Source organism: Equus przewalskii, chromosome 10 (assembly GCF_037783145.1).
Source record: "Equus przewalskii isolate Varuska chromosome 10, EquPr2, whole genome shotgun sequence".
In the NCBI taxonomy this organism is placed as follows: Eukaryota; Metazoa; Chordata; class Mammalia; order Perissodactyla; family Equidae; genus Equus; species Equus przewalskii.
Window position 1 is genome coordinate 21,583,189 of NC_091840.1, and position 12,401 is coordinate 21,595,589.

A 12,401-nucleotide genomic window follows, 5' to 3' on the forward strand; every position below is an offset into this window, starting at 1 on the left:
CAGCTGGAGACGGACAGGCAAGCGGGTTTAGGTTAGAACCGGACGTGTGAAGTCTGAGACTTCCACAATGTGATAGCAAGCATAAAGGGGGAGGAGCGGAGGTTTAGAAAAATGTGTGTCAAGGAAAACATGGGAGAAGGAGACATCCGGGCTGGTACTTAAAGGAATGGTAAGAAACTGCTGAGATGAAGTAGGAGAAGAAGCATTCTAAGAGGATAAAACAGCGCAACCAAAGGTGTGGAATTGGTACTGCTTACCCTTCACAGACTGACAGGATCTAACAACTTAACGCACTTCTGTGTGACTCTAAGAGAATAATGAGCAACTCACTGTTCTTTGAGAGGAAAGACCAAGACAATAACTACAGAGCATTCAGCAGAATGTCTGGCACGTGGCGGCACTCCCAAACAGTAGCTGTTTATATTATCTCACTTTTCACTGCAAGTACATACGACTCATACACATAACGCTCATTGTGGACCCTAATACTTTGATGCTTTGAATATTTGCCAAAATCGTGCCTCTTAATATATCTTATTTACGTGCCTACAGGACAAAGAGTGAGGCTTATCTGTTTATATCCTCTTTATCTAAGCAGAGTGACTTGAATTCAAATTACTGAAAGGGTAAAGAGAAAGGCTTTAAATGAAACCTTCCACATAATGCAGAAGGCATTGCATCTGTTGGCCCATCAGCAGGTACGTCAACGCACTCGCCTTTAGCCTACTGTGTGTGAAGATTCCTGGGGAAGAAGTTTGTCTTTGTAAGGAAAAGTCTGCCCATTGGAAGGAGTGATTAAAAACTAACTCTTGAGGAGCATCATTACAGTGAGATTGGGACGACTTTGTAACCTCCTGACCCCCCAGTCACCCAGGAAACACATCCGAGTCTCCCCTCATTGTACGAGAGTATAAAGGCCACCAGGCCCCCAGACCACAGATCCCCCATCATGCACAAGTAACCCCAATGGTGAGTCTTTCCCCCTGTTTCCTTCTCAGCGCTCCACCGGACAGCAGCAGGCATTTTTCTCCTTTGACATATAAAGAGATTTGGCCTTGTGATAACCACCCTCAAAATATTATCTAGAATCATGCAAAGAAAAGGAAAAGGTGACACATGTAAAATCTCTGTAATAGAATATCGTATGATATTCCCAACTTGGAAGACACATAGGCAGAGGAAGAAACATGAAAGTGGTGTCACCTGGCTTAACACGATCAATGAATCGCTGCAGAAGAAGGAAATGATGCTTTTCTTAGAAATTCTGGCATGTTTAACCTAATAAGCACAATTATTAACTCAGTAATATTAATTAACTCCCCAGCAGGAAAAACAACAGGGAAAGCCTGTTACTCATGGTAACATCAGCTACTCAGCGGAGTATAAAAGGGGAGCGGGATGGGAGACTCTCAAACTCAGGAAACCACTCTTGTGAAACCCACTCCTACCCACTTGTGGAACCCCAAGCCTTCCACTGACACCATGGTCAGCTCCTGTTGTGGCTCCGTCTGCTCTGACCAGGGCTGTGGCCAGGAGACCTGCTGCCGCCCCAGCTGTTGTCAGATCACGTGCTGCAGAACCACCTGCCTCCGCCCCAGCTGCAGTGTGTCCAGCTTCTGCAGGCCCCAGTGCTGCATCTCCAGCTGCTGCAGGCCCCAGTGCCAGCAGTCTGTGTGCTGCCAGCCCACCTTCCTCCGCCCCAGCTGCAGTGTGTCCAGCTGCTGCAGGCCCCGGTGCTGCATCTCTAGCTGCTGCCGCCCCAGCTGCAGTGTGTCCAGCTGCTGCCGCCCCAGCTGTGATGTGTCCAGCTGCTGCAGGCCCCAGTGCTGCATCTCCAGCTGCTGCCAGCCCTCTTGCTCCAATTCTAGCTGCTGCGGCTCCAGCTGCTGCCACCCCTCCTGCTGTCTGCGCCCAGTCTGTGGCCGGGTCTCCTGCCACACCACTTGCTACCGCCCCACCTGTGTCATCTCCACCTGCCCCCGCCCTGTGTGCTGCCCCTCCTCTTGCTGCTGAATCTCTGCCCTGTGACCACCGTCTGTCTACCTCTGTTCTCACAGATATAGACCCCACTGTTATGCTGACCATTAGGAAACAGGGAGTGTGGTTGAGGTCACTTGACTGAACTGGGCCTCAGGATTCCATTGGGGAACCGGGTCACGCTGTTGCAGGAGACAGATGTGGTCCCGAGCACTTACGCTTAACCGAGTTTACCCTTCAACCTGACCAGTGGTGAAATCATTCTCCTGACTTCTTTTTTCTAGGGCTTTTCTGTACCCTGCTATATTTCTGTAACAAAATAAAGTTACTTCTCCCTGCATTAAAAATTCAGCGTGATTGTGGCTCCCTTGAGATTTTGTCTTCAGTTTCTAGACAAGAGTACCTGACCTGTTCCTGCAGGACACACCACATGGTCTTATCACTTCTCCGTAAATGGTTCATTATTCACTGCCTGATTTATTCCTAGATGCCTCCTTAGTTCATGAGCAAATCACCTAAGACTATGAATGTCTCCAAGGAAAAGAACAAAGAAGTGAAACCGGGAGTTTGGCGGACTCCACGTAAATAAAAGTAAAAAGAACACAATACGTGCTTCGTGGTCACATCGGCTGTCGTAGCTGCAATGTGCTATTTGGCACAGTCTGCACGTTTGTCTTCAGACTCGCGCTCCATGATACGGGTGTCATCCACGCAGCAAAACAAGTGTGTGCTGATTCTGCCCCTATTTACAATAGGACCTTAGTCCTCACGCATTTTTTCTTTTGATAGGAGATTTCAAATCCATATACACTGCAAAGACAGACAGGCAACCTAGAGGAGTGCAGCAGGTCCTTCATAAGACAAGGTGCTTGGTGGAAACCGTGGCATGACCACAGCAGAGAGCAGTATTGACTTCCTGTCAGGTGTTTCTATGTGGAAACGGGGGTCAAGCGTTTTTCCTGAAAAGTGAGTCTCCTTTCATTGATCCTTCCAAATGCCAAAATCTTCACTCATTCATTTAAAAAGTATTCATTGAGCATTTATTACGTGGCGACACTGTTAAAGGTGCGGGGGTAACAGCGGAGAGTAACACACACAAAACTCTCTGCACTAAGGGAGCCACCACCCTAGTGGAGGTTCTCAACAAAATCACTGATGTGTTTACTTTTTAATATTTTTCTAGACATTTGTCCACTGGTTTGTACACTATATTTCTCCCTGTGCTTTATTTATATGAACGAGACTGAGCTTTGGAGCTTTTCTTTAGGTGCAGGTATCTGTGATTCAAATGAGGACACGGTCCCCTAAAAGACAGTTCCTTACTCCACAATCTGAGAGCCCCACCAAAGCTGCCTAGTTTGGAGAGGGAGCTAGGGGGCTGGCTCACTGAAGAAAGAGAGCATGAAAATAAATCATCAGTTACTCACTTGAGGTGACAACTAGACAGAAATTTGGGCTCCTACACTCAAAACAACTCAAGAAACTAACAAGTGAATTTAACAGGGACGTGACATATAAGGTCAGTGTACTCAAATTAACTGTATTTGGTATACTAGCAACAAACTACGACATAGTTAAGTTTAAATGAGAGCAATTCTATTTGCAAAGGCATCAAGAACGCAAGATGCTCAGGGAAAAAATACAAAACTGTGGAAGAACTCTGCCTGCAAAGCTGCACCGTTGCAGAAGGACAAATCAGGGAAGAGCTAAAGGAATGGAGACACACCCCCTTCGTGGACCGGCGCGCTCAGTATCGCTAAGATGCCCATTCTCCGTCAATCAGTCTAAAGATTCAATGCAATCGCAATCAAAATCCCAGTACGCTGATTAGCGGATGCTTAGAAGCTGATTTTAACATTTGTATGGAATTTCCAAACCCATCTTGAAGACTGAAATGAAGAAAGATACAAAGGGATTTTGAAGGAAAAAGTGACAGAGAAAATACACAGAGAATATCTATAATAGATCTTCAAAGAAGAAAAACAAAGCTATGAAACACAATGAATACTAAGAATTGAAATTCAAATAAAAGCTCACTTGTACACACCTGGAAAAAGCAGCCCACAGCACTCAAAATTGAGACACAACGTTATAAAACTATTGGATGTTTTTAAAAAGAGAAACCCAATGAAGATCTAGACAAAAAATCCATGTCAGTTATAAGGAAAGGGGAAGTGGATTGTGTTCACACTTTTTGATGGCAATACTTTATGTCAGAAGGTAATGGACTAACATTTTAAAGACACTTAAGAAAGGAAATATGAACCAAGGATTTTCTGTCTAGCCCAACTGAACTCCAGCTATAAAGGCCACAAAAGACTCCTGTGAACACGAAGGACCTCAGTGAATGTTCTCCCCGTGGGGCTATCCTGAGGAATTTACTCGTGAACGAGCTCCAACCAACCCAAATGACTGAAGATACTGGAGGGACATCTACACGAGGACTAGCAGAGGGCGTTCTACATACACACATGCATATGTATGGATGCACATATAATATGCATCCATATTATTCATAGAACTAACATTGAGTGTGGAACATGAGAGAGGCAATATGATGTGTAACGGCCATGTACTGACCATGCAGATGTAGGACAATTACCAAAAAATGGAGAGAAAGGAGAGAGAATACATAATATAGAAAATATTGCTGATTGCCTACGGGTATTAAATAGGAACTCAAATCTGATGCGGAAGGACAGGGAGGACTAAGAAGTAAGTAGGTAATTCTAATGTTTCTGAAAGAAGAGAATCAACTGACGATAGCCAAAAAATCAGACTCATCGGGTATTATATAAAGACATTTATACGAAGGTAGCTGTTAGTACAAGATACAAATCTTCCTGAGTACCAAAATACACATTGAGAGAGAGAGAGAGAAACAGAGAGGGAATAAAACAAATAGTGAAAGATTAGTTACAGAGATACAGCGATAGAGACATAACTATTTAACATACATATTATATATAAAACATAATTCACTACATGTTATATATCACTATTATTATATATCACTATTATTATATATGACTATTTATTATATTACATAGGTATATCACTATATTTATAATAAAACGACACAACTAAAGCCAAACATATTGATCAATGGTTACACCAACACATGTAAGAGTCTCAACTCACAGGTAAAAAGAAAGAGATTTGCAGATTGACTGAAAAGTAAACACCCACTACTATGCTGTAGACACAAGATACAGCTAAAACAACCAGCCTCAGAGCGCTATAAGTAAGGGAATAGAGGAGGTTATATCACAGAATATGCAAATAAAAGAAAGCAGGGGTCCCGATTTTGTTATCAAACAAGTTGGAGTCACACAAAAAGCATCACAGGAGACAACGTGGGACGCTTTCTCGTGGTAAAGGCTCAGTGAAAATATAACTACACAGCTGAACTTCAGAAACAGAGATCACAGGTGATGCGAGAATAGAAGAGAAAGAGACCAGCAACTGAAGACTTTAACACACTTTGCATTTAAGGTGAGAAGATGAGGAGAAAAATTAATAAGAATATGAAAGAACTAAACAAAATCAACAAGGTAGATCTTGTAGATACACATTGAACTCTCAATCCTCAAAATAACAAAAATACTTCTTGTTTTCAAGGCACAATATTATTTTAATAGTGAACGCCTGGAAACAACCCAAATGTCCATCTACAGGAGACTGGCTAAATAAGCTGCATGGTGTCCGCAGAATGGACTCCATTGTGGCTGAGAATGGAATGAAGGATATCTGAACATACCACTGTGAGCTGAGCTCTGGGATCAATTGTTAAGTGGAGAAAAGCCAGTTGGAACAAAGTGCGCAGTATACAACCATTTATCTAAGAAACAAAGGTGATACAAGTATGAAACCCAAATATATTTATATTTAAAATAGCAATGGGAAGGAAAATGTTAAATTATAAATATGGCCATCTATGGGGGAGGGCGGGCCTGCAAGGAAGGCACAGGAATAGGAGAATTCCTTAAACGTGCTCCCCTTCAGAGAATTTACTTTGGAAACAAAGATATTTGGCACAATTCCAAAATATAATTTAAAAAGTGATTTCTAGGAATAAAAAGAAAACACTGATGGCGTCCTCCGCTCCACGCCTGATGATAACAACATGTGGTTCAAGTGTCCACTCAGGTGTTGACCATCCAGCTGGAGACGGACAGGCAAGCGGGTTTAGGTTAGAACCGGACGTGTGAAGTCTGAGACTTCCACAATGTGATAGCAAGCATAAAGGGGGAGGAGCGGAGGTTTAGAAAAATGTGTGTCAAGGAAAACATGGGAGAAGGAGACATCCGGGCTGGTACTTAAAGGAATGGTAAGAAACTGCTGAGATGAAGTAGGAGAAGAAGCATTCTAAGAGGATAAAACAGCGCAACCAAAGGTGTGGAATTGGTACTGCTTACCCTTCACAGACTGACAGGATCTAACAACTTAACGCACTTCTGTGTGACTCTAAGAGAATAATGAGCAACTCACTGTTCTTTGAGAGGAAAGACCAAGACAATAACTACAGAGCATTCAGCAGAATGTCTGGCACGTGGCGGCACTCCCAAACAGTAGCTGTTTATATTATCTCACTTTTCACTGCAAGTACATACGACTCATACACATAACGCTCATTGTGGACCCTAATACTTTGATGCTTTGAATATTTGCCAAAATCGTGCCTCTTAATATATCTTATTTACGTGCCTACAGGACAAAGAGTGAGGCTTATCTGTTTATATCCTCTTTATCTAAGCAGAGTGACTTGAATTCAAATTACTGAAAGGGTAAAGAGAAAGGCTTTAAATGAAACCTTCCACATAATGCAGAAGGCATTGCATCTGTTGGCCCATCAGCAGGTACGTCAACGCACTCGCCTTTAGCCTACTGTGTGTGAAGATTCCTGGGGAAGAAGTTTGTCTTTGTAAGGAAAAGTCTGCCCATTGGAAGGAGTGATTAAAAACTAACTCTTGAGGAGCATCATTACAGTGAGATTGGGACGACTTTGTAACCTCCTGACCCCCCAGTCACCCAGGAAACACATCCGAGTCTCCCCTCATTGTACGAGAGTATAAAGGCCACCAGGCCCCCAGACCACAGATCCCCCATCATGCACAAGTAACCCCAATGGTGAGTCTTTCCCCCTGTTTCCTTCTCAGCGCTCCACCGGACAGCAGCAGGCATTTTTCTCCTTTGACATATAAAGAGATTTGGCCTTGTGATAACCACCCTCAAAATATTATCTAGAATCATGCAAAGAAAAGGAAAAGGTGACACATGTAAAATCTCTGTAATAGAATATCGTATGATATTCCCAACTTGGAAGACACATAGGCAGAGGAAGAAACATGAAAGTGGTGTCACCTGGCTTAACACGATCAATGAATCGCTGCAGAAGAAGGAAATGATGCTTTTCTTAGAAATTCTGGCATGTTTAACCTAATAAGCACAATTATTAACTCAGTAATATTAATTAACTCCCCAGCAGGAAAAACAACAGGGAAAGCCTGTTACTCATGGTAACATCAGCTACTCAGCGGAGTATAAAAGGGGAGCGGGATGGGAGACTCTCAAACTCAGGAAACCACTCTTGTGAAACCCACTCCTACCCACTTGTGGAACCCCAAGCCTTCCACTGACACCATGGTCAGCTCCTGTTGTGGCTCCGTCTGCTCTGACCAGGGCTGTGGCCAGGAGACCTGCTGCCGCCCCAGCTGTTGTCAGATCGCATGCTGCAGAACCACCTGCCTCCGCCCCAGCTGCAGTGTGTCCAGCTTCTGCAGGCCCCAGTGCTGCATCTCCAGCTGCTGCAGGCCCCAGTGCCAGCAGTCTGTGTGCTGCCAGCCCACCTTCCTCCGCCCCAGCTGCAGTGTGTCCAGCTGCTGCAGGCCCCAATGCTGCATCTCCAGCTGCTGCCAACCTTCTTGCAGCATCTCCAGCTGCTGTCACCCCTCTAGCTGTGGGTCGAGCTGCTGCCGCCCCTTCTGCTGTCTGCGCCCAGTCTGTGGCCGGGTCTCCTGCCACACCACTTGCTACCGCCCCACCTGTGTCATCTCCACCTGCCCCCGCTCTGTGTGCTGCCCCTCCTCTTGCTGCTAAGCCCCCTGCCCTGTGTCCACTGTCTCCATTTACCTCTATCCCCATAGATGTAGACCCTCCTTTTGTGCTGACCATTAGGACATGGAGTGGGGTTGATGTAGCTCACCTGAGTAGGGTCTCATGATTTTATTGAGCCCACCATAGGCCCACTAACTCTGTGAGCACATTCTGGCACCAGTCCAAATTCTACTCCTTCTGAACCTCTCCCTCTTATCTAACTGTAAATTTGCTTATAACACACCGACTATTGCGTTGACAAATTCTCCCTTTTAGCTTTTGGGCACCAGGCCATGAAGCTCAAGGAGCCGAAGCCTGACTTCAGTACTTCTACGTGACAGATTTTTATAATCTCTCTCTTGGCTGTCCAATGAAAATTCTCTTTTATACTTGTTATTCTCCAAATTTTTCTATGTTATAACTCAATGCCAAAATAAACCACCACTTTCCTGTATGAAAATTCAGTGTGATGACACTCTTCTTTAAGATTTCCTCTGCAGTCTGGACAATCCTACTTTACCTATACTTGTAGCACAGACAACATGGCTTTGTCAATCTTTCAATAGAGATGGAACCATGTCATGGGTTTCTGCTGAGAACTACAGGGTTTTTACTTAACCTCGTATATCTTACTTAGAACCTCATTTCTCCCATGACAAAAATACCAGTTCTCAGGGGCATCAATGTAATTACTCATTCTCTTTATTCTATAATGTTTTCCCAACAATCTCAGAATAATATTAGCAATACAGTCAGGCACCGCATAACGACATTTCGGTTAACAACAGACCACGTGTACAATGGTGGTCCCATAAGTTTAGTACCATAGAGCCTAGGTGTGTAGCAACCTATTCCATCCAGGTTTGTATGTGTGCACTCTATGATGTTTGCACAATGACAAAATCGCACAAGGACACATTTCTCAAAACATGTCCCCATCCTTAAGCAACACTTAACTGTAGTGACAACAATATGGTTACTGAAAACAAACTTGAGATAGTTTTTCAGTTTTGTTTTATTTATTTATTTTTGATCTTGGAATAGTTGCTTTTCTGAAGTTATGACTGCATATACAGATAGATTTCTTTGTTATCATCGTTGTTCTAGTGGCTTGAGAGATTTCTAAAATTTTAATTGCATTTTATAATTATGTAAAATATTTACATGGGTCTAAAGTCAAAGCTACAAAACAAGGTCATTCAAAGAAATTTAGCTTCTGTCCCTATCTTCTCCACCCTATCCCTTCCACCTTCTCTCAGTCAAATTATGGTTGATATTTCCATTATCTTCTTCATTTCTTCCCAGCTTTATTAAGGTATAATTGACATACAAAAACTGCACATACTTAAAGTGTACGATTTGATGTTTTGATATATATTCATGAAACCAACACCCACATCAAGATAATGAACAGCCATCACACCCTTTGTAATTCCTTCCCATCCACCACTCCCAGGTGCTACTGATCTCCTGGCACTATAAATTTGTTTGCATTTCTTAGAATTTTATAAATGGAATCCTACGTTGTTTTCTCTATCTTGTCTGGCTTTTCATTCAGCATGATTATGTTGAGATTCGTGCTGTTGTGTGCATCACCAGTTCATTTCTTTTTATGGCTGAGAAGTATTTCATTGTATGGACAGACCACATTTGTTTATCCATTCATCTGTTGGTGAACACTTTGGTTATTTCCAGATTTTTTTCTGTTACAAACAAAGTCACCATGAACATTTGTGAACAAGTCTTTGTATGGACATATGCATTTACTTATCTTGGGTAAGTACTTTGGTGTAGAATGGCTAGATCACATGGTAGGTGTATCTATAACTCTTTTAAGAAACAGTTAAACTATTTTACAAAGCTATTGTGCCATTTTATATTCCTTGTATGAGAGCTCCAATGGCCTCACATTATCACCACCTCTTGGTAAAGTCAGTCTTGTTAATGTTAACCATTCCAGAGAACGTACAGCGTTCTGTCCTTGTGGTTTTAGTTTGACTCTTCCTAATGGTCAATGTGGTTGAACATCTTTTCATGGGTTTATTTGCCATCTGTATGTTTTCTTTGGTAAATGTCTGTTCAAATCTTTTGCCCACTTTTTGTTGGGTTGTTTCTCTCATCATTGAGTAGTAAGAGTTCTTTATATGGTCTGTATACAAATCCTGCTGGATGTATGTTCCGTAAGTATTTTCACAAGGGTGGCTTACATTTCTATTTCCTAAGCAGTATCTTTTGAAGAGTAAAAATTTGTTATTTTGATGTAGTCCAAGTAATTGATTTTTCTGGGATGTAATTAAGTTGACTTAACAGTTTTATCCTTTCAAGACTTGCTTATAAGCTGTGTGAGGCAGGGCCAGAACAGCCTTCCCTCTAGGGAAAAACCTGCCCACTCCTGAGAAAATACTCTTCAGAGTACTCTAACCAATCAACAGTGAATTACAAGGTTTTTCACTCTGGCTCCTGGGAGCATGTACTATTTCTGGCCCTGTGTCAGCTCCAAGGATTGTTCCCTCTGCCTTTTACGGAGCTGGGGGGCTCTTTCTCTGCTGTTAGGTAGTTTCTTCACACATATGCGCTCATCAGTAGACAGCTGAAGAGAGGTGGGTCTTCTGCAGATCTCTGGGGTTCTCTCTGAAACTCTCTCCTCTCTGCTACTCTGCCCTGTGAATTCCAGCTGTCTTGACTCCATCCCAGCTCTATCTCCTCCAGTCAGGACGATTACCAGGCTCTTCCTGGTTCTCTCTCCCAGAGCTGCACCCCAGAAACTCTTGTCAAGAAATAAACCAAGCAATCCAAAGGATCCTTTCTCTCATTTGTTCCCTTTCTCTAATGTGCCAGTGTTCTGCCCTGTCTGACAGCCAACATCTAAAACCATTGTCTGATTTATTTTTGTCTGGTGTTTTAGTAGTTTCAAGCAGGAGGGTAAATACAATCCCTGCTACTCCATCTTGGCTGGAACCGTAAGTCCCTCTTTCTTGTTTTCTCATCTTCTCTTTCTCTATTTCTTCCATTATTTAAGAAAATGTAATGTACGCAAATAAATTTTGTTTCCCTTGTTTTTAGACACCTTGTAGAACACTATAGACACTTTTCTCCATCTTCTTTATCATCTCTTAACAATATATCCCGGAGAATACTTCATAGTAGCATATAGAGAGACTCCTTATTCCTTTTTACTGCTGCATAGTACTCCATCATGGGAATGCACCATAGTTTATTCCCCAGGACCCTATTGAAGGACCTGGGGTAGTATTTAGTTTTTGTTGTTGCTGTTTTGTTTTTACAAACAGCACTGCTATGAATAATCTTGTGTAACATCTTTTCATATTTTTTCCTGAGTATGTTTTGAACAATTTGTAGAATTGGGATAGCTGAGTCAAAGAATAACGCTGCTTATTGTCAAATCTTCACGAGAAAAGCCTGAGCATGCCTCTTTCCACATAGTCTCACTATCTGACAATATTGTCAAAGTTTAAATTTTTGACAGTCTCACAGGTGACAAGCAGTATCAAAAATAATTTCAGTTCAAGGGGCTGGCCCTGTGGCCGAGTGGTTAAGTTCGCGCGCTCCGCTGCAGGCGGCCCAGTGTTTCGTTGGTTCGAATCCTGGGCGCGGACATGGCACTGCTCATCAGACCACGCTGAGGCAGCGTCCCACATGCCACAACTAGAAGAACCCACAACGAAGAATACACAACTATGTACCGGGGGGGCTTTGGGGAGAAAAAGGAAAAATTTAAAAAAAAAAATCTTTAGGTGGATTCCAAGATGGCGCCGTGAGTAGTCCTCTTTGTCTCTCGCCCTTCGAGTCTACAATTATTTGGACACTTATCGCTTGACAAAGGATATCCAGACAGCATCTCAGGACGTCTGAGACACCCACGCGACTATACATCGGAAGGCGGACGGACTTTCCTCCGGGAGGATGTGGAAATAGGTGAAAACTCTCCGACCCCGACGGGCAGCCTAGTACCCGCAAGCGGCTTTCTTCCAACGGACGCCCCCAGAGGATCCACACACATCTAGGGCAGGAGCGAGAACACAACAGAGGAGCGACGGTGGAAACAGGTGACCAGAACCCTACTTAAACCCCCTGCAATTACTCCTAAACGCAGAGGGAAACTTTGGAGTTGCACACCTGAGCCCGCGGGGAGAGTCTCTCCCCGCCATTGGCGGGGAGACCCAGCCTGGTGCTCGGGGCGCCCGGAGGGTCCCAGAGAGACGCCCGCCCCGGGGGACTAGGGATTGCCGGAGATCTCGGAGAGGACCGGGGCGGGGGAACTTTCAAAGGCGCATCCGGCGACCCGGTGGGGAAGTGCCGGAGCTCCG

At 43.6% G+C, this 12,401-nt stretch overlaps 1 protein-coding gene across 1 annotated transcript; it reads left to right on the plus strand.

Moving 5' to 3' along the window:
• Positions 1 to 1,392: 1,392 nt before the first annotated feature.
• Positions 1,393 to 8,533, plus strand: LOC139073891 (keratin-associated protein 4-12-like). The gene is made up of 2 exons (XM_070560466.1): positions 1,393 to 1,907; positions 7,743 to 8,533. Exons 1-2 carry the CDS (start codon positions 1,399 to 1,401, stop codon positions 8,074 to 8,076), a joined length of 843 nt encoding a protein of 280 aa, XP_070416567.1. The 5' UTR covers positions 1,393 to 1,398; the 3' UTR covers positions 8,077 to 8,533.
• The last annotated feature ends 3,868 nt before the right edge of the window (positions 8,534 to 12,401 follow it).

Coding starts and splice junctions, on each gene's coding strand:
- LOC139073891 (XM_070560466.1), top strand. CDS start 1,399: ATGGGAGACTCTCAAACTCAGGAAACCACTCTTGTGAAACCCACTCCT. Junction 1,908..7,742: donor TGCCACCCCTCCTGCTGTCT/GCGCCCAGTCTG, acceptor CCCCAGCTGCAG/TGTGTCCAGCTTCTGCAGGC.